This window comes from Haliaeetus albicilla, chromosome 21 (genome assembly GCF_947461875.1).
Source record: "Haliaeetus albicilla chromosome 21, bHalAlb1.1, whole genome shotgun sequence".
Lineage (NCBI taxonomy): Eukaryota > Metazoa > Chordata > Aves > Accipitriformes > Accipitridae > Haliaeetus > Haliaeetus albicilla.
In genome coordinates this window covers 1,548,858-1,568,366 of record NC_091503.1, presented here as the reverse complement: position 1 = coordinate 1,568,366, position 19,509 = coordinate 1,548,858, and the positions used below count along the sequence as shown (strand labels likewise).

General features: G+C 42.7%; 1 protein-coding gene across 1 annotated transcript; it reads left to right on the top strand.

Moving 5' to 3' along the window:
- The first annotated feature begins 560 nt into the window (after positions 1 to 560).
- Positions 561 to 8,434, top strand: CMBL (carboxymethylenebutenolidase homolog). The gene is made up of 6 exons (XM_009929595.2): positions 561 to 687; positions 3,205 to 3,427; positions 4,207 to 4,314; positions 5,342 to 5,484; positions 6,935 to 7,026; positions 8,043 to 8,434. Exons 2-6 carry the CDS (start codon positions 3,213 to 3,215, stop codon positions 8,220 to 8,222), a joined length of 738 nt encoding a protein of 245 aa, XP_009927897.2. The 5' UTR covers positions 561 to 687; positions 3,205 to 3,212; the 3' UTR covers positions 8,223 to 8,434.
- Positions 8,435 to 19,509: the final 11,075 nt, after the last annotated feature.

Genomic DNA, 19,509 nt, shown 5'->3' with positions numbered 1-19,509 from the left:
TTAAGCACTTATTATAATATGTACAGCAATCTACAAAACTGTTACCTTTTTACATGTTATTTATTTTCACTCTGAAAGAGAAAGTATTTTTCCTATACTAAATAACTTTTGTCTTGTATAGAGCTTTGAAACGATGTCTCTACTTCACTACCTCACCCTGCTGATGACTTTAGATCTGTCTTTTACCAACGGATGAATAGTCTAAGGAAATAATAATAATAATGCCAATGTCATGTTTAAAAGTGATACTACCCCCATCTTTGAAAACAAAGGAACATCCTTTTTTTAAAAAAAAAAGTTTTGTCTAAATGAATTGGTCAGCTAAGTCAACAAGTTTCCTAAGCTGAAAAGAAAAGACCTCCAATCCTTAATACCATTTTATGTAAGTTAAAAAGAAGGTTTGGTACTCAGCTCCAGCAGTACTCTGCTCACAGTAGCACACCCTGCCTAAGCTACCAATAAAATTAACAGCTTTAAAAAGAGTGAACTTTTAACTTTGTGACTCTGCGATATGCAAAGATAAAGGCAGTAACTTACGTAACTCTTATTTGAAGAAACCTGATCCTTGCGCTCACAGCTTTCATTTTATGAGTTAGCACTTTCTTTTGGGATCACATTCAGTGGTAACCATCCCCGCTGAGCTCCTACAACTTGCCTCTACTATCTCGCACACTTGCTGTGCTACAGGTATGTGTGGTTTTTTGTTTTTTTTTTTCTTAAACTTTCATGGCTTTTCCTCCCGAGAAATGTAAAACAAGTGCATGCTCAGGTCTGACTCAGCATGTTCAGGGGACTTTCATTTTATCTAAGTGCTTTTTTAAAGAGTCCATGCTCATTTAAATGCTATCAGGGGCAACTTTCTTCCCTAATTGTTTGAGTTGATGGTTCAGAAACCTTTTATTTTCCCTCCTGAGGTGCAGAAGACCTCTCAGGCGGAGGACTCAGGAGAGTCTGTTGAAAGTGAGAGAGCTGTACAGCATAGCTTTATATTTTTCTGGTCGTAGGTTTGAGTTTCTAAAAACTAAAGTTATTGTTTGGTCTTCAAATAAATGCTCAAGTGCTTGCAGGTGGAGATGGCGAAAGACCAAGGCTGTGGGTTTACAGATCCTCCTAAAAGAATAGCTTTGATGGATGTAAGAGAGGGAGATTAATTTTTAAAGAATGTTTCAGGAGCATCTTAGAAATGGAAAAAGATACTGTTTGTGTGTAATGCGTACTAATGTAGAAACACTGAAACATTTTGACCATGCTAAAAAGCTTGCAAGTCTATATGGCTTATAAACCATACAAGCCAACACCACCCCTCACAGGCTTGTGCCTGGAGCTCTTTTCCTCAGCTGCTATATCTGTGTCTTTAAATATTTCATGTTTTACATGTTGCTTTGCATTTTATCAGATAATGTGAAATGTTTGCAATTAAAGCCTTTAAGGATGTACTGACTGATAAGGGCATCATGTTTGTGTTTCTAGAGTTCTGAAATATATGTTTCTTTAATATTCAGTTGCTGGTTTTGTTATCTTTTCTGATTTTAGTCTAATCAAAAGGAAATAGTTTGTGAATGGAAAATTAGTTATCAGCGCTTTCCTGTTATATATTTAAACTGTATTTTGTCTTATATGCTTGTCTATTAATTAATTTTTTCCTGGTAGACTTATTTTAAATTAGAAGTCCTATATGTGAGTACAACATGTGAAAAAAACCCCACCTATGTGTAGGTGTGGGTCATTTAAAAAAAAAACGTAGAGGATTAGTATAAATGTGTGCCCAGAGTTAATACAGCTTCCAAATACGATACAGCTTGTCTTGAATTGATCTGTGAAAATGCAGTCTCATGAGACCCACAACCCTAGCCCTGCTCACACTGCTTGGGATATTCTGAATTTTAAAGTCTGCAAATCCAGAACATCTTGGTCCCTGGAAATCTGTGCAAATGTCCTGGCTGTAGGGTGGTATGTTTGTTTGTTTGCTTTTGCTAAAACTGTTCCTTTAGTGCCACAACTATTTACATCCCACTAGTTCAGGGACTGTTCAGTAACCTGCTTTTTCCCATTTCTCTCTGTGAGTATATTTGGCATAGTCAAGTTTGAACATCCTTGTTCCTGCATTAGCAAAGTTTTCTTAGATAGTACACATGATTTACCTGTAGAGAGTTTAGGTAAAGCTTTATCTAAATTCTCTCCACGTTCTTTAATAATTTGGAGATGCTCTGTGCATGTTCAAAGAAGTTATTTGGGTCATTTTGCAGCAATATGAAGTCAGTTCACCCAGTTGGTTAACCTAATGTCGACGGCATAAAATCATTAACTTGAGACCAAGGAGCTACAGAAATCCGTGTTAGATTCTGCTGGAATTTTTTGACCTTTGTGAATTACTTGTTTATTTTCATTTAAGCAATAGTCTGTAAAAAATTAACCATACCCTACTGTTACCTTCTTGATAAAATATTTGGCGCAACTTAAGGAATTTTTCCTTATGTTCAGTTTTCTTTTTTCCTGTCTTGGAGTTTGAATGCATTCCTTATTTAATATTAAACAGATATGATTTTATACTCTGGCTTTCAATGGTATATTTATCTTGGCACCTTCCTTAAGTAGCCTCTTTCAAAAGTCTGCAACATCTGAGGCTAAAGCTGGTTTAGAAAAAGGATTTCCTGACACTGAAAAAGTCAGCTATGGAATATTTTAAGTCTCTGGAGGAAGATATCACGTTTAATCTAAGTGTAATTATATCTTTCTACACAGTAGCTGTGTTTTTTTTTTTTTTCTTCAAAATGCTAAGTCCTGTATTAAGCCTTTACAGTCTATACTAAAGAAAGTTATGCATGCTTGACAAGGACGTACACATGATGAAGAGTGAAAGAACTGGCTTCATCGCTATTTAATTTGTGATGGTTGCCTGGCTGGTTGGTCATAACTTTATTTTTATTGTATTACTTACTGTAGGGCATGGAAGTCCTAGTTAGGTACCAGGTATCCACTGAAGAGTTCATAACATAAGTAATTCTAGCAAGGTTATTATTTATAAAAAAACAACTCAATGGGCTTATTAAGTAATGTTGCATTTTAGATCTAACTGTAATCAGCACGTTCACAATATGACTGTAATGATGCAAAAATTCAGCAGTTTATGATACCGCTGTATTTTGATCTTTTTTTGATATGTTATGCTGTGGTATTGACAACTGAATATCTTTTGTTCTATAGTACCACACATGGCTAACGAATCGAGGCCCTGCCCGTGCGATATCGGAGACAGGTTTGACTATGAGAGTCGTGGCCAGGAAGTACAAGCTGAGCACATCAAGGCGTACATTTGCAAACCACCTGCCAGCACAGACAAAGCTGTGATTGTGATTCATGATATATTTGGATGGCAACTCCCAAACACCAGATACATGGCTGATATGCTTGCGGCTCATGGATACATGTAAGAAATACTACTGTTTTCAAAGTGTCTTTTTAATAAGAAAGTTTGTTGAACCAACTATTTCCTTTTTTTATATAAACCATACAAACACAAATAATTTCATAGGCTTCCCTTACATGATTCTCTAAAGAGTTTCCTGTTTGTTAAAACAGTCTAAGAAGTCTAAAATAATTGAGTAGTCCTACCATAACAACATAGTAGGCAAGCACAGAAGAAGAGAGGGGAAACAGAGAAAAATCTTATACTGCGTCTTTGAGCCCGAAGCAGTCTGCTTCCTCCCTCCTGACGTAGCACCTGTGCAACTTTGCTGTTTTGGTAAAAATTCCAGAGAAGCTGAAAGTCGTTCCATGAATGTAAAGTGTACCAGCTTGTGCCAAAGAAAGAAACAAGTTCTCAAATATATGAAAAGCATATTGGGTATCCTCTTTCCTGTATTACTGGGTTAGCATTCCTTCTAGCCTAAATGTACATACCAAGTAAATTGTAGTTGTTTTTTTTTTTTTTTAAATTTGGTAGGAAACCACTGAGGATTTTCAATTGAAGTTAACAATTTGTCAAACTAAATGAATTTTAACAGGGCAAAATGTATCTGGGAGTTATGCTAAGTCTCCTTATTAGACATAGAAAAATAATGAGGGTTGCTTGTATAGTGCTTTGATGTAGATAAAATTCTATGCATATTCAACAAAATGAATTTGTTGTATAGTACCGACAGACTTCCCTTTAATCCTTTCTCTCTACTATTTCACGGGCATAAAATGTTTTCATTTTTCTTGCAGAGCCATCTGCCCAGATTTTTTTGTGGGACAAGAAGCTTGGAAACTTTCTAATGACTGGGCGACTTTCAATGACTGGCTGAAAACCCGAAATGCCGGCAAAATAGACAAGTACAACCATTGATCCTTGTCCTGCAAGTGGCCATCCTTCTGTTTTAGGAATTTTTGTCTCAGTAAAGATGCAGGATTAGATCCTAAATTATTAATGGGTCAAATACAGCTGGATGTCCACAGATAGAAATTTCACGCAGCTCATGGGTCAAGCTCATGCTTACGTGAGGGGTGCTTTTTGGAGAAAAGTAGAACTTTGAACAAGAATAGAAGTCCCCACTGTTTTCCTGTGCAGAGAGTAGAATTGAGATGCATGACTCAAAAGAAAAGAACCAGCAAAGGCTAGAAAGTGCAGCTCGCTCATTCCACTTCAGTTTGATTCAGTTCCCACAGGTAGGCACAGCTTCCATGGATTTCAGATAGGGTCCAAAGGTAGTCACCAAACACCCTTTAACTAGGACACACGTAGCTTGCTTGCATAATGTTACTGCTGATTTTGAAGCAACAATTTCAAATTGACTTCCACAATTTCATAAAATATTTGTCTCCCTGATGAGAGACAGTTCACTTAGAGCCACGTTTGTGATAATGGGATGCTCTTGACTGGCTGTGTGTCTCCTAAACTTTTATTTGTGTTAGCCTATAAGGCAACTATTGGCATTTGTGAACTTAATTGGACTGCTGTTTATAAAATCACCTTAGGTTCTAGTAACGGTCATCTAGGAAGACTGATTTTTCTCCTTTGTCTTCTCCCCTGGAATTTCTCTTGTATTTTAGAAATGAATAATAGTAAACTAGTGTTGTGGGTTGACCCCAGCCAGCAGCCAAGCACCTATACTGCCACTCACTCACTCCCCCCAAGAGGGATGGGGGAGAGAATAGGAGGAACAAAGCAAGAAAACTCATGGGTTGAGATAAAGGCAGTTTGATAAGTGAAGGAAAGAGAAAAACCGGGAGCGGTGCAAAGACAGTCACTCACCACCTCCCAGAAGCAGACTGATGCCCAGCCAGTCTCTGAGCAGCAGACACCTTGGAGGGCAGGGGAACAGAGCTAGAGCTTTAATTCACTTTCATTTACATGTCTCAGAGAAGTCGATGTCATCCTGAAGTATCTGAGGGAACAATGTGGTGCAAAGAAGATTGGTGTCATTGGGTTTTGCTGGGGTGGAGCAGCAGTACAACATCTGATGCTGAAAAATCCTCATTTAAAGACGGGGGTGTCCCTCTATGGTAAGTCTCAAATATCTATTTTGTTCTGAGCAGGTATGACTGGTGCAGGAACTTATTCTGTAGGAGTATTACTGTAACAAAACTCAGTGCAACATCTTATGGAATGAGGTGATTTTATTATACAAAATCTTTAAGCAATCTGATTTTGCACACTCACATTTTTGCACTTAATCATAACCAGCAAGATCTACGTATTCAAGTGGCATGGCCAGGATTGCTTCCGTGCAACATAGTGTACGAGGGACACCAAATGCCAAGACCTCACTATGGCTCAGGTTCCTCTTGGCTGGCAATGACAAAATGGTTTCTGGGCACATCTTTTATATTTTTTAGGAGCCAGCAGTTACTATGAAGTGGATCTTTGCCACAGTATCTTGCTTACCTCAGTCAGCATCAGTCAGGACAGGTTGCTGCCCACTGTTTGGTTTTTACTGTTTGGAAGATCTGTTTGATGCACAGGTCTGTACTCTATTCCCCTGTTGGGCTAAGATGGAAAGGCACGGTGGTAGTGATACGCTACAACCTTTTTGCTGTCCTTCTGTTAGAGTGCAGGGTCTTCTGCTGACGAGTCGTCTGGGCTGGGGGCTGCACAGGCTGCGGACCTTCTGGTCATGACATGAATAACTTATTCCTCAATGCTGCTGCTGGCAGTGGTCCCTCATTACTAATATGAACCATTTCTTAACTCTCTGTTTTGACCCTTGCACCCTCACACTTCCATTCTTAATGCATTTACACTACCTTTAGTGTTTTTTGTTATAAACCTCTGTACTTCTATAGAACCCAGAGCAGTTTATATTCATTTGAGGTGAAGGTATTTTTCCAGAAAGTTTATGGGCATTATTTGCTGATCAGCTGAGTCAATTCAACAATGCTATTTGCTAATTTTTTACTTTTCTGTTGTAATAATTTCAGTAATGAAAAGAGTGGCGAGGGTGGTAGTTAGTTAGTTTTACTCTTACTTAAATTTAAATATATTTGAATAGTCAAAATTACAGTATCAGTTTGTTAAGAATTTATATCAGTGTAAATATATGTACACTGAAATCCTAACTATGTATCTGGAATGATGAATATTTACAATTATCTGAAAAATGGCCATACCAGGCTAGAGACGAACAACTCTGAAGTATACATTTTTCACAGGACCCTGTCTCTGACAGTGGTCAGAAGCAGATAACCAAAGAAAACCACAAGAATGGGGCAAGTATAACAATTCTTCCCTGACTTTTTTTCAGACAGAGCTGGTCTTTCTACCTTTAATGACATCCCATGTCATAGGAAGTTCTCACAGCAAAAGGGACTTTGAAGTAAAGTGTGTTTGATTTCACTACAAACTGATCAGCTCTAACTGATCAGAATGTCTTTTATTTTGACCATATAGCTTTGGTAGTGATTTAACCACTTTAAGTGGCATGACTCATTGTATATGCCTCTCCTTCTTCCCTAGGAGTGATCAGGTTCTTTGAGGACAGATCCAGTTTGCTTCATCCCACCTTCTTCATTTTTGCTGAAAAGGATGAGCACATCCCATTGGAGCAGGTGAGTTTCCCATCAGAGAAATTTATCTTTTTAATGCTTTTCATGCTTGTTTTGTAATTTGGTATTTAATTAAGAGAAAGTAGAAAACTAATTTGCACTCTTCTTCCTCTTTCACTAACTCTTACAGTAGTTCTACACAAATTTATGTTGTTTATCCCCAAATCAAAAAGCTTTACAGTGACAGTATAAAATGTTTTCTATTTCTGTTGCAAAATATGGATGAATTATATATGAAAGTTCCCAGGAGGAAAAGGGCAAGAATCCAAAGGAAGACTTTTGTCAAGTTTAAGATAGGAGACCCTCTTTAATCATACTCATGGTGCATAAAATCAGCAGCAAGTCCCCACCTGTACTGGTAGAATCACTAGTTGCAGGAGAATTAAAAAATCCTGTGACTATCCTTTTCCTTCCCCCCACTGTCCTGCAGAGCTTCTCCTTTCTCGTACTCTGTCAACAGCCTTCCTGGGGAGCCTGGGTGGAGAATGGCTGGACAAAGACGATTATCTACCAAGGGGATCAAAGAGGAAGACACACTTTTTCACTGAGTGGTGTTGGCTTAAATTTTCCTGCCAAAAATGCCAGTAGCTTTGAACTGCCCATTTTGTATCTGTGCCTCTCCTGCCTCGATTTCAAATTAATTTAAAATCTTGCCCCATTTTTTTTTGGTGAGGTCTATCAGCATTAACTTGTACAGAGATCACTACATGCTAACCTTCTCATGACATGGAGCAATAGGTGTTTTTACCTTTACAGGTATTATTACTGTAACCCATATACTTTTTTGCAGTTTTATACAGTCACATGTTGTTATTTTACTGGAGGAAAAAGCCTAGTTAAATAAAGAAAGTGTAGTAACAGAAATGCACTTGGGTATAAAATTAGTAGAAGAGAAAATGATGGCAAGGATGAGCTCTGTCTGTCTCCCAGAAAAGTAAAAAACCAGGACAATTTGAGGACTGTAAATACATAACCTGTTAAATCCGTACTCAGCCAACATGGAACATTCTGTGTTACAGGTCACTCTACTGGAGCAGAAGCTTAAACAAAACTGTAAAGTTGATTATGAAGTTAAAATTTACCCTGGACAGACGCATGGGTTTGTACATCGCAAAAGAGAAGATATCAATCCTCAAGATAAACCTTATATTGAGGAAGGAAGAAAGGATATGATCAACTGGCTGAATAAATACCTTTAGCATAAACAAATGCCCATAAAATAAATCAATTGTTGTAGGAAATCAGAAAATAATACAGACTATATTGATTAAAATGTTCTTAAAACCACCAAAATATTTTGTAGAACTCTTTTGCAATAACACTACTTGTTTGGACTTATTTTCTAAGTAGATGCTTAGAAATGGCTTTTCAAATGTTGGAAGCTATAAATGTAAAAAAGATTTAAAAAATTGATCTTGTGTATCTTAAAATTATTAGAATCTCATGTGGGATATTTTATAGAATCTGAAAATTTCACTTTTTTGTATTAATGTCAATATGATAAAACATAATTGAAACTCTGCCCATGCTTGAGAAATGCTCTCCTAAAAGCCACTTTTAGAGTTGCTGAGCTGTGAGATTTTCAGCTCCAAGATTTTCAGCTTTGAGGTAAATATAGTTCTGGTTTGGAAGGCTGGGATGTTTTCTTGGAAACAATATCCTATTCAGAATTCATAAAAACAGATCTAGAAAGAGGGAAGGGGAAGGACAATGGGAAGAAATGTATGCAGACAGAAAGGGGGCTGCAAAAAGTTGGGAACCGTGATTGAAGTGAGGAGACTAGAGGAACATGCAGGACCAGAGAAGGATGTGAGCAAGTGGGAAGAGGGTAGGACACAAAGAGACTGTGAAGAGCAGGAAAACTCAGAAGAGAAAGAAGAACAAAGTAGGAACAGGAGACTGCCATCAGACATACACAGAGCATAGGAACAAATATGAGTGACGACTTCCAATCCCTCTTCTCCTTCCATTCCCAGACTGGTCTGGTAGGGGGAGACCTCAGGAGGGCAGGAGTTTCTTGGTGGCTTGCCACCTTGTTATTTCCTTTAGCATCTTATTTTCCACTCCATGTCTATCAACTGATTTCTGGATAAAGTTTTCATATCTTTCAGGCATTACCGGTAGCCTAAAAGTGCTACCAGTGCCTTCGTTTCTTCCATGGAAAGGCTGGCGTCTGTGTTTGTCCTCCTCCCTTCCCCGGGGACATCGCACATCTGCCTGTGCCTTCAGAGACATCAGGGCTCACAGAGCTGCTTAAACTCCCCGAGGTGAATTTCAAACCTGCCCGCATCTAGTTATCCTGTTTTAATTTTTATTCCCCCTCCATACACCTGTACTCCTGTTTCCACTATAAAATTAATTTCATTCAGAATATGGTTAAATTTAACTTTTGTGACGATTGAACCAAACGGCTCTGGACTCTTCAGTCTTTACCAGACTTTCTGGTATTAGTTCTCCTTCCTGATAATAGCCAGCACTTTCCTTGTGCCTTCTCTCACTTTTGATGCATTTACAAATACTTTTATTACTAGTTCTGTGTTGCTTGATAGCAGTAAGCTACGCTGCTGCCTTAGCCTTTCTATGGGGTGTGTTGTTCCTTTACTCTTGTCCTCAGACGCATGCCTGTGTTTCCCCCTTCGTAAGCCTCCCGTTTGATTCTGAAACACTTGTGGACATCTGGATGCAGCTGCAATGGCCTCTTGCTATGCTGTCTGCCGTTCCTCCACATCAGGATTGTCTGACATTTAATAACATGTCTTTCATGAAACACTGGCGTCCTCCACTCCTTTCTCCGTCACGATATTTTCACCAGAAGCCCCAGCACCAGCTGAGCTTCTGATGCTGCTCTTTCCTTTTTTTTCAGGAAAGTGCATCGCATCATTCCACAATCAGCTTGATGCAAATCCTGCCACCTCTCATGGTCTCAGGCAGTTGCCCTACCCTCTGCCCCTCATTCAGGGTTGAATCTAAACCACCCTGGATGACAGCATTACCTCCTCACCTCCACAAATCCTTCCAGTATCGTCAGGTTTCTCTCTGCTGTGATTTAGCTGGGTATCAGGATGGGTAAGGCACAGCATATCCCTGCTGACTAGGGGAACATCACTGTGTTTCAGCTCCTCTCAGTGTAATTCACAGTAATCCTGTGGTGGGGTTTTGCCTGCATCTGTGATGCTGAGGGAATAGATGTGGCTAAAACATCGTACTGAACACAACCCAGTTTCCCCTCAGTGAAATACATGTGTGTCGCGGTTTAACCCAAGCCAGCAACCGAGCACTGCGCAGCCGCTCACTCGCTCCCTCCCCACCCGGTGGGGTGGGGGAGAGAATTGGAAGGAAAATGGTAAAACTCGTGGGTTAAGATAAGAACAGTTTAATAGAACATAAAGGAAGAAAATAATAATGATATTAAGAACAATAATAAAATGACAATAATAATAATAAAAGGATTGGAATATACAAAACAAGTGATGCACAATGCAATTGCTCACCACCTGCTGACTGATGCCCAGTTAGTTCCCGAGCAGCAATTCCCCCACTCTGGCAAACTCCCCCCAGTTTATATACTGGGCATGACGTCCCATGGTATGGAATACCCCTCTGGCCAGTTGGGGTCAGCTGCCCTGGCTGTGTCCCCTCCCAGCTCCTTGTGCCCCTCCAGCCTTCTCGCTGGCTGGGCATGAGAAGCTGAAAAACCCTTGAAGTGGTCTAAACACTACTTGGCAACAACTGAAAACATCAGTGTGTTATCAACATTCTTCTCATACTGAACCCAAAACATAGCACTGTACCAGCTACTAGAATGAAAACTAAGTCTATCCCAGCCAAAACCAGGACAACACGAGCCCAGGGAGCCCTCAGCTTTCACAGAATATTGCCCTTCAAGGTGCAGCCCTTCAGTTGTCTCCCTTGCCCCACAATATTTTTCTTCTTGCAGCCGCCTCCGCCAGCCGTGCCTGGCAGCTCTCTCATGCAGCCGCCTTCCCTCTGGCTCCCTCCTCGCCAGGGACATGTGTCAGGCCAGACCTAAGCGGTCTGTGACGGGGCTGCAGCCGCACGTGTGTCTTCCTTTGAACTCCGCCGTGCCTCTGCTTCGGAGTCTCCAGCCAGGTGAGTCCCACCGCAGGTCCCGCATCCCCATCAGCTCTCCAGCCATCCCTCCATCTCGAACCCCTTCTTCACGTCACTCCTGCCGCTTCCTCCTGCGACGCACCGTGTAACTCCTGAGAGAAAACCGTTTTCCCTGCACCACGCTGAGGCGATGCTAAAGAAACTCTCTTGTCTTTCAAAAAGATTTCATGCAGACATCTGACATAAGAGTGCAAAAGCTTCCCCTGCTCCGTGGCTCGGTCAAGTGCTCTTCTCTGGTTTGGGCACTCCAGATCGTGTTCCCGTCTCCTTGCTGTTTGATTTCAGGAGAGATGAGCCTGTTCTTAGTGGGTCCTGATTAAAAATTGGACAACGCACAAACCTTCCCAGAAGAAAGCAACGTGGGTAAGTGGTTCAGATAGTCTGTAAAGTGTGAATTCAATTCCCAGCTATGGATTCATGCCCAATTTATCAGGGTTGCTATGAGAACAGACAGAGATGATGAAATTCAACTCCCTACAACTATTGTCTCACATGGATTTTAAATAAAAGAGCCTTGGTTTCTCGGAAGGTAATATCTTGGCTGGCAAACCGTTCCAGCTTGTTTTTTTATGTGAATGAACAGATGTCTCAGGGAATTGGGCTAAGCTCTGCCAAATTTCTCCTGAGACAGGGGAAGACTGTGAAACTGAGGAGTATTTTGTCAAAAGTCATTGTCCTTGGAGAATTCAGAGTGGCTTGCTGTAGGACAGGTATTGCATTTCATTACGTATTTGTTTTTGTAGCAATATGGCATCTGAGATGGAAAACTTAGAATTTTGCCAGTGTTAACATTTACTTTGCTAAAAAACACACACACATTCTCAAAACTTCCACTTGAGAATTTCCTTTGTGTCTAGAGAGCACTGACATATAAGCGTATGGGTTAGACATTACAAACTCAGGTTTGTAGCGTTCAGTTCTACCGAACCTAGCAGCCTTGATATAAGGTAGATCAGCTGCAAAAAAACACTGGCGTAGACACAGTAGACATATGTAAGACCTGATCAGGGGACCTCACGCAGATGCTTTTGCTCCCCTGGGCATTGTGCTGTCTTGTCAGTTCCTTCCTATTAATTTTAGAGCCCTTTGATCAGTTCAAAATGAATTTAATGAAACAGTGAAGTCCTCAGTGCTATTTAGTTCTACATTTCTAGAAAATCTGGACAGCACAGGGGAGACAGACTCCCTGACTGAACAAAATAGCGTGGTGTGGATTCATCGGTTCTTTGTATTATTTAGGTTGCTGGCTGGCCAGTCAGCACACAGAAAGCCTGAACCGCTTGTGTAGGGTTTGTACGAGGATACCGGAGGGAAGTGGACTAAAGAAAAGTGGGGGGCAACGCAGGGGAGTAGGAGGGCAGGGGGAATGGGCTGAGGGTGACCCTGGGGGGATGGGGGACTGAGACCCTATGGGGGCAATCACACGGTACGTGGACGAAATGGAAGGGGGAACCCAGAAGAGCCCTAATGTCAGCTTTTGTAGACTGAGGGGGATTTTGGTCACTGAGAAAGTGTTACACTTGAGGAAGGCTCATGGGCTGCATGCGAGGAATCCTTGATCCCTGAGTGAAGAAAGTTGTATGGACTAAAGCGAAAGAGGTCTCCCGGAGGAAAACCTCAGGCACTGGAGATAGCTAGGGCAACAGAACATGCTGGAGAGCCGAGTCCTGAAGAACAAGGGCACATGTGACATAACGAATAGGCGGCAATGGTGACGAGTTCCCACCCGGCGCGGCAGGAGCGTCTCCTCTGTGACGATCCCACTGTCCCAGGTGCCCTTGTATAACAGGTACGAGGCTCTGCAGGTGGGACCCAATGGTAGCGAGGACCATGGTTCATCTAGCACGGAGGTGTCGCCGAGGTTAAGTCAGTCTATGCTCTGCATCAAAACTGCTTCCATAAAGAAAAAAAGATGGGTCACTGTCACAGGAGACTCCCTTCTGAAGGGAACAGAAGGCCCAGTATGCAGACCGGACCCACTGCTTAGAGAAGTCTGCTGCCTCCCTGGGGCCCGGGTTAAAGATGTGAAGAGAAAGCTTCCTACCCTGGTGTGGTCCTCGGATTATTATCTATTATCGATTTTTCAAGTAGGCAACAATGAAGTTGCAACAAGAAGTCCGAGGGCAATCAAGAGACACTTCAGGGCCTTGGCATGACTGGTTAAGGGCTCAGGAGCACAAACAGTGTTCTCCTCTGTCCTTCCAGTTGCAGGGAATGATGAGGGAAGAAACAGGAAAAGTCAGCAGATCAATACCTGGCTGTGAGCCTGATGTCACTGGCAGAATTTTGGGTTTTTCAATCATGGTTCATTCTACGTGATACCCAGCTTGCTGGCAACAGATGGGGTACACCTGTCCCAAAGGGGGAAAAGGATCTTTGCCCAGGAGTTAGCAGGGCTCATTGAAAGAGCTTTAAACTAGATGTGAAGGGGGAAAGGGATAAAACCAGGCTCACTAGGGATAAGCCTGGGGCAGCACGCCAATGTTTGAGGGATGGTGTGGTAGTGAGGTCCTTCAGTTTTCCGTCTCAGTGGAGGTAGGGGATGGAGATCCATGCAGCAGCAAAGATGCAAGGGTTATTGCTGTGTTAGAAACCATGGAAATGCCTGAGAATGGTTACGTAGGAATTAGGGCTTCTCCCCCAAAAAAGGTGGTGGGATCAATAGCCCAACAGAAATGCATCTACACCAATGCACACAGTGTGGGCAACAAACAGGAGGATCTGGAAGCCATTGTGGAGCAGGAAAACTATGACATAGTTGCCATCATGGAAGACTCGCACAACTGGAGTGCTGCAATGGATGGCTATAAACTCTTCAGAAGGAGCAGGCAAGGAAGGAGAGGCGGTGCGGTAGCCCTGTATGTTAGGGGATGTTTTGATTGTCTAGAGCTTAATGATGAAATAGTGTGGCCAGCAGGAGCAGGGCAGTGATCGTCCCCCTGTACTTGGCACTGGTGAGGTGACACCTCGAGTACCAGTTTTGGGCCCCTCGCTACAGGAAAGACATGGAGGGGCTGGACCGTGTCTGGACAAAAGCAACAGAGCTGGTGAAGGGTCTGGAGCACAAGTCTTATGAGGAGCGGCTGAGGGAACTGGGGTTATTTAGTCTGGAGAAAAGGAGGCTGAGGGGAGACCTGATCGCTCTCTGCAACTACCTGAAAGGAGGGTGTAGTGAGGTGGGGGTTGGTCTCTTCTGTCAAGTAACTAGTGATAGGACGAGAGGAAATGGCCTCAAGTTGCACCAAGGGAGGTTTAGGTTGGATATTAGGAAAAATTTCTTCACCGAAAGGGTTGTCAGGCACTGGAACAGGCTGCCCAGGGATGTGGTGGAGTCACCATCCCTGGAGGTGTTTAAAAGTCATGTAAATGTGGCACTTCGGGACATGGTTTAGTGGTGGATTTGGCAGTGTTAGGTTAACGGTTGGACTCAATCTTAAAGGTCTTTTCCAACCTAAATGATTCCATGATTCTGCGATATCCTGTCCACTGCTGATAATCTCCTCTTCACAAGAAGATTGAGGTCCTTTATATAAAGAAAACACTAAACCACAGCTTGAATCTGAGCCACTGGATCCTCTGCCTCCTTGGAAGTTGAATTCCAGGTTCTGACTTCTGCACAAGTATTTTGGTAGCATCTTGTATCTTTAATCAGTTTAATGTTACACAGACTTAACTTCTAGTTCTTCATTTGTTTACTTTTTTACACACTGAGTGGGAGCTCTTTTATGTGTTCTCAGTTTAATCTTTATGGCAACAATTATTAATCAACAAGATGACTCTTCGACTCTGCTCCATTTTCTGCATTCCTCTCTGTCAAGTTAGCATTTATTGTTGTTTTTTTTTTTACTACTGTGGTGTCTAAGCTAGATAGTGGCTGTTTTATCTTATTTTTTCTTAGCTTTTTTTAATCCTAAACTCCAAACAGGAAGAGGCTTTCAATGTACAGGCCATAGTCAGCAAGGACAAAGAAGTCTCCCACCACCCGCCCATGCACACATGCACGCATACATAGCAGTGCTGATATTCCCATAAACTAATGTGCACACAGTCAGTATAAAAAAAAATCTAATATATTCCAGCCTGCAGGCAGGATGGCATCTATGTTTTGTGGTAGATTATAAAAGACTGTGCACTTGCTTTAAAAAAACATCCCTCTGCACAATGCCACCTGTACTAGTGTGAGGAGCAGTTCTCCTTCCTCAGCTGCAATCTCTGGCCCCGAGGAAATCTGCTGCAAGGTCTTGGAGGGCTTTTTTGTCTCTGCCTTCTTCAGAGCAGGCCCTACGGAAGAAGCTGAATGATTGCTGTGCTGGATTAGTGTGGCTTCAGGGCTAGAGGACTGACCAGAAGCTGAACTTGATGGAACTTGGGGAATTGATGGAAGACATGGTAGAGGTGACTACACCCATAGATTTAGCTCCAGCCCATCTGAGGGCCTTGTTGTAACTCATTTTGGCCACATCCACAGGCATACTAACCTTGTTATTTAGGGCTGTAGTTGCCTATCTAGCATAGGTTTTAATCAAAGTGGACTTTGTGCCTTTAACTTCAATGTGTTTCACTGCAGGCAACGAGCGGTAGCTTAGCCTCTAGAAAGGAGGTAGTGAGGGGACCATTTTTCAGGTAGGTAGTTTTGTCACAGGGACACAAAACAATCCAGCTTCATTTCATTTAAGACAAAATGAAGGTAGACCCACAAAGAGGACTTTGTTGCAAAGCTCCCATGGGAAGAGCGATGGGAGTTTGGTGCCTACCTCTCCTTTATGCCTTCAGAAACCTCCCTCAGCACATTTTATTTATTTGCAGGTTTCTCATCTTTGGCACTGAAGTATATCAAAATCCAGCAAATAACAGAACACTCAATTTCAGAAAGCAGGGCATGGAATGGGCCAATAAAGCTCCAAAACAAAGTTCCCCTTTCAGGCTGTGGAGCAGATGGCGGCACCTGTGGCAATACATTTCCTTCCCTTCCCGCCACTGTTATATTAAGAGCTGGTGAGGAAATTTTGCATCTGGGCTGGTAGTTTGCCATGAACTTCAGCAAAGCTATGATAATGTTATTTGTTAAGGGGATTGCAAATTATTCCAACTGCACTATTAAACTGTTCTTTATTTTTTCTTCCATGTGTTGAGCTTACAGATTGTTGAAGATTTCTTTAAGGTTCTTTCTTTTTTTCCAGAATCCTTAGAAAATTAAGAAAGTTGCCAAGATACCTCTGATGGGTGGCTAACCAGAAGTAAAAACCCCATGTCCTTCAGTAAAGACATTTTTGCTTCCTCTGACTCCTTTGAGCAAAAAGCTGAAGGTAAGTTTTAGGCACTCGTGTTTGCAAGGAGAAAGAGATGCATCACATCATTAAAATCACTCTAAGGCAGAAAAATGGAAGTAACAATGCCCTGCAGCAATGTTATTTCTTGCTGCTCATTTCCAGCGCACGCTTTGCTGATGTCGCTTTTCTCTGTAACACCAAGGCAGAGGGCAACGCTGTTGTGTTTGGCTTTGTCAAGGCTGTTGCAAGCAGCCAAGAACTTGTTCTACTCACAGCCTGAGCCAGGCTAAAGCTGCGTAGCCTTGTCAGCAGGGTGCTTTGCTTAAACAATCTTAGCAGGTTATGTCAGCTTGAAATCATTATTCATAGCCAAAAGGCTTCCAAGTGGGACTTGGCTTGTACTGCAGTGGCTGGCAACACGGCTAGATTGCACATAATCCTGTCTTTTTTGCCTCTGCAAAACAGTGCTGAGGCCCAGCCCTAATTATCTGTTTGTATAACATCTCACTCTCACACTTCTCTCACTTTTTGCAGACTAAATGTCTGCAAGCAGCTACCCGTGGCAAGTGACTACAGGCAGAGCAGCAGAGACAACAGAATAGAAAGGGATGACACAGCTTTAGGGTCTTTCCAGTAGGGCAGGGAAGAAGGAGGCAGAGTCTTTGATGAAACTGGAACAGGCAAAGAGTGAAGAGTTACCAGGTGGGATGAAGTGGGATCACGCGGCTGGCAGTGAAAGGGAAAGGTGTGGGAGATGGGCACTGAAGACAGCAGAGTGGTGCTGGTTGCTGAAAATCAGAGTTGTAGGAGAAGTAGAGCATTCAAGGACCTCATCAAGAAGGAAAAGAGACACTGTGAACAAGAGAAGAGAGACCTGGGGTTGACCCTTGAAGACCACCTTCACTAGTCCACATACATCTTACCTGTGCAAACTTTTTTTTTGCTTGCCAAGGATCTGTTGAATAAGTCTTGTCTGTCTGTGAGGACAGAGAGGTGAAGAAACAAATAGGGAAGTGAAAGGTGTAGGAGGGAGATGGTAAGGCAGGACATGCAGAGTGGGGTGTCTGGGTGGGGAAAGCCCCTGGCAGGGATGGTGGTTCCTGAAAGTCACAAGTATCCCATGCATCCCCTCCACCTCCCTGACTTAATGAACCAAGAATCAGCCCTGCCTGACCACTAGATAACAGCAGAGGTACCTTGGTGTTGCGAAAGGGAGCAGTTTGGGCCACTTAAAGAATCACTTCCAATGGAGAGGAGCCAAAAGCCAGCAGTACTAGGCAGAGGTAGAGCCCCTCTGTGGAGAGAGATAAAGGGAGATCTGCTTCAAAGGAGAGGCAAGACAGGGGACGTTTCTATTTCCAGGTGCCCTAGAGATTTGAGGAGATAAACACTCGTCGCTGTCACTAAGCCTTTCTCCATCACACTGCGAGCAGTGGCACTGTAAGGGACAGGTGGCCTTGTGTTGCTTCATGGCTGTTGCTGGGTGATTTGTAGATCTTGTGCCAAAGTGCAAAGTTAAATTCATAGGAATTGCTGAACCCAGGATAATGGCAGGAAGTAGACAGCGAAGTTGGTGGAGTGGTGGAAATTAATCCTCAGTAAGACAAAAGAATCTTGGGGAAAAATGGGCATCTGGGATTTTTCTGGGATCTCACCCACCCCCTTTCCTTGCTGAGCCCTAATTTCACTGCCTCCCCAAATGTACTTATTCTTCTGGGCTGATGCCAAGTGGTATATGCGAGGGGGATTGAAGAGGAGCATGTCAGGCCGTTTCGGCAGAAAGACGAGGAGCTGGAAAGCAATTCAAAGGAGAAGGAAATAAACAGGAATGAATAAAGTGGAACAACTTTCAAATATTAATTACTTCTCCTCCCCAGGCAAATTGGGGAATGGTGGGTCTGAAGGAAGGAAAAGAGCTGGAAGAGAAAGGAAAAGAAAGATATCTCTACTGTTTCATGCTATACCAGTAGAAGGGAGGTGGGGAGGGCTCAGCAAAGACCACTGCAGGCTGATGGGGTGGAGAAGGGACCATCCCAAGTCTTATCGTTTTCCAGCTGGCTCAGATTGCTGGTGTTTGCTATTCCCATGATATCTTTGATTGTGTCTGTCTGATGTACTAATGATGAGATCCTCCATTCACCACTCAAGGGTGAGATTAGGCCTCAAATCACCATTCCAGCTTGTCACTCACCAAGAAATTAAAATCTTCTTTGGATGTGGAATTTACTGACCCCGTGGGAGAGCCTAAGACTAAGGAAATGATGCTTTAAACATGAGATCACTGAAAGAAAATAATGCATTAGCTGGAGAGCTTTCAGCTTTCCAAGCTGTGGCTGACAGCCACTGGGCAGCATTACACAGAGGCACCTAATTCACGCTCCAGCCAGATCATCACAAATACCCTAGCCATTTCCTCCTCTGAAAGAACAGTGGAGTATAATGCGGGGACCCCAAGAGATGGATAGTTTTTAAAGAGTCTATATGGCTAATATGGAAGAGGCTTTGATCTGCATCTTTCCTAATGGAGGAAAATATCTACTTAATGTCCTGGTTTTGTCACTGACAGCTGACCATGTTCACAAGGCTGGGTCAGTGGTTGTGGAGAAAAGCACTTTGAATTTCATCTGAGCAAAAGACTGATGCTGATAGCGATGACTTAAGTGAACTTATACAGATGCGCCCACATGGGAACGCCACCTTCCTCTAGGGCAAGTCTGAGATCTCTGCTAGCTCAGCCGTGCTGCGAGGTTTTTCAGCAGAAGCGAGCTGGTACTGAAGACGACAACCTGAGCGTTTCAGGACACAGTAAGATGGACGTGTTTATCCTGGACGTATCCTTTCTGCCTGGTTCTGTCATTCAGAACTGAGGATTAGAAGAGAAGAGCTTCTCCACAAAGTGTGGGAACGTTTTACCATGTGTGTGAGGTTGCTGAGAACTGATAGAACCACCTGCTGTGACAGGGTGTGAAGGTGAGGTAGATCAGGGTTAGCCTGCGGGATCAGTTCCTTTCATCTCTAGAACAATCCCTGCTAATGTCGCCGCACCAGCAGCTCCCTCCGAATCTCTGATGAGGGAGGACTCTGA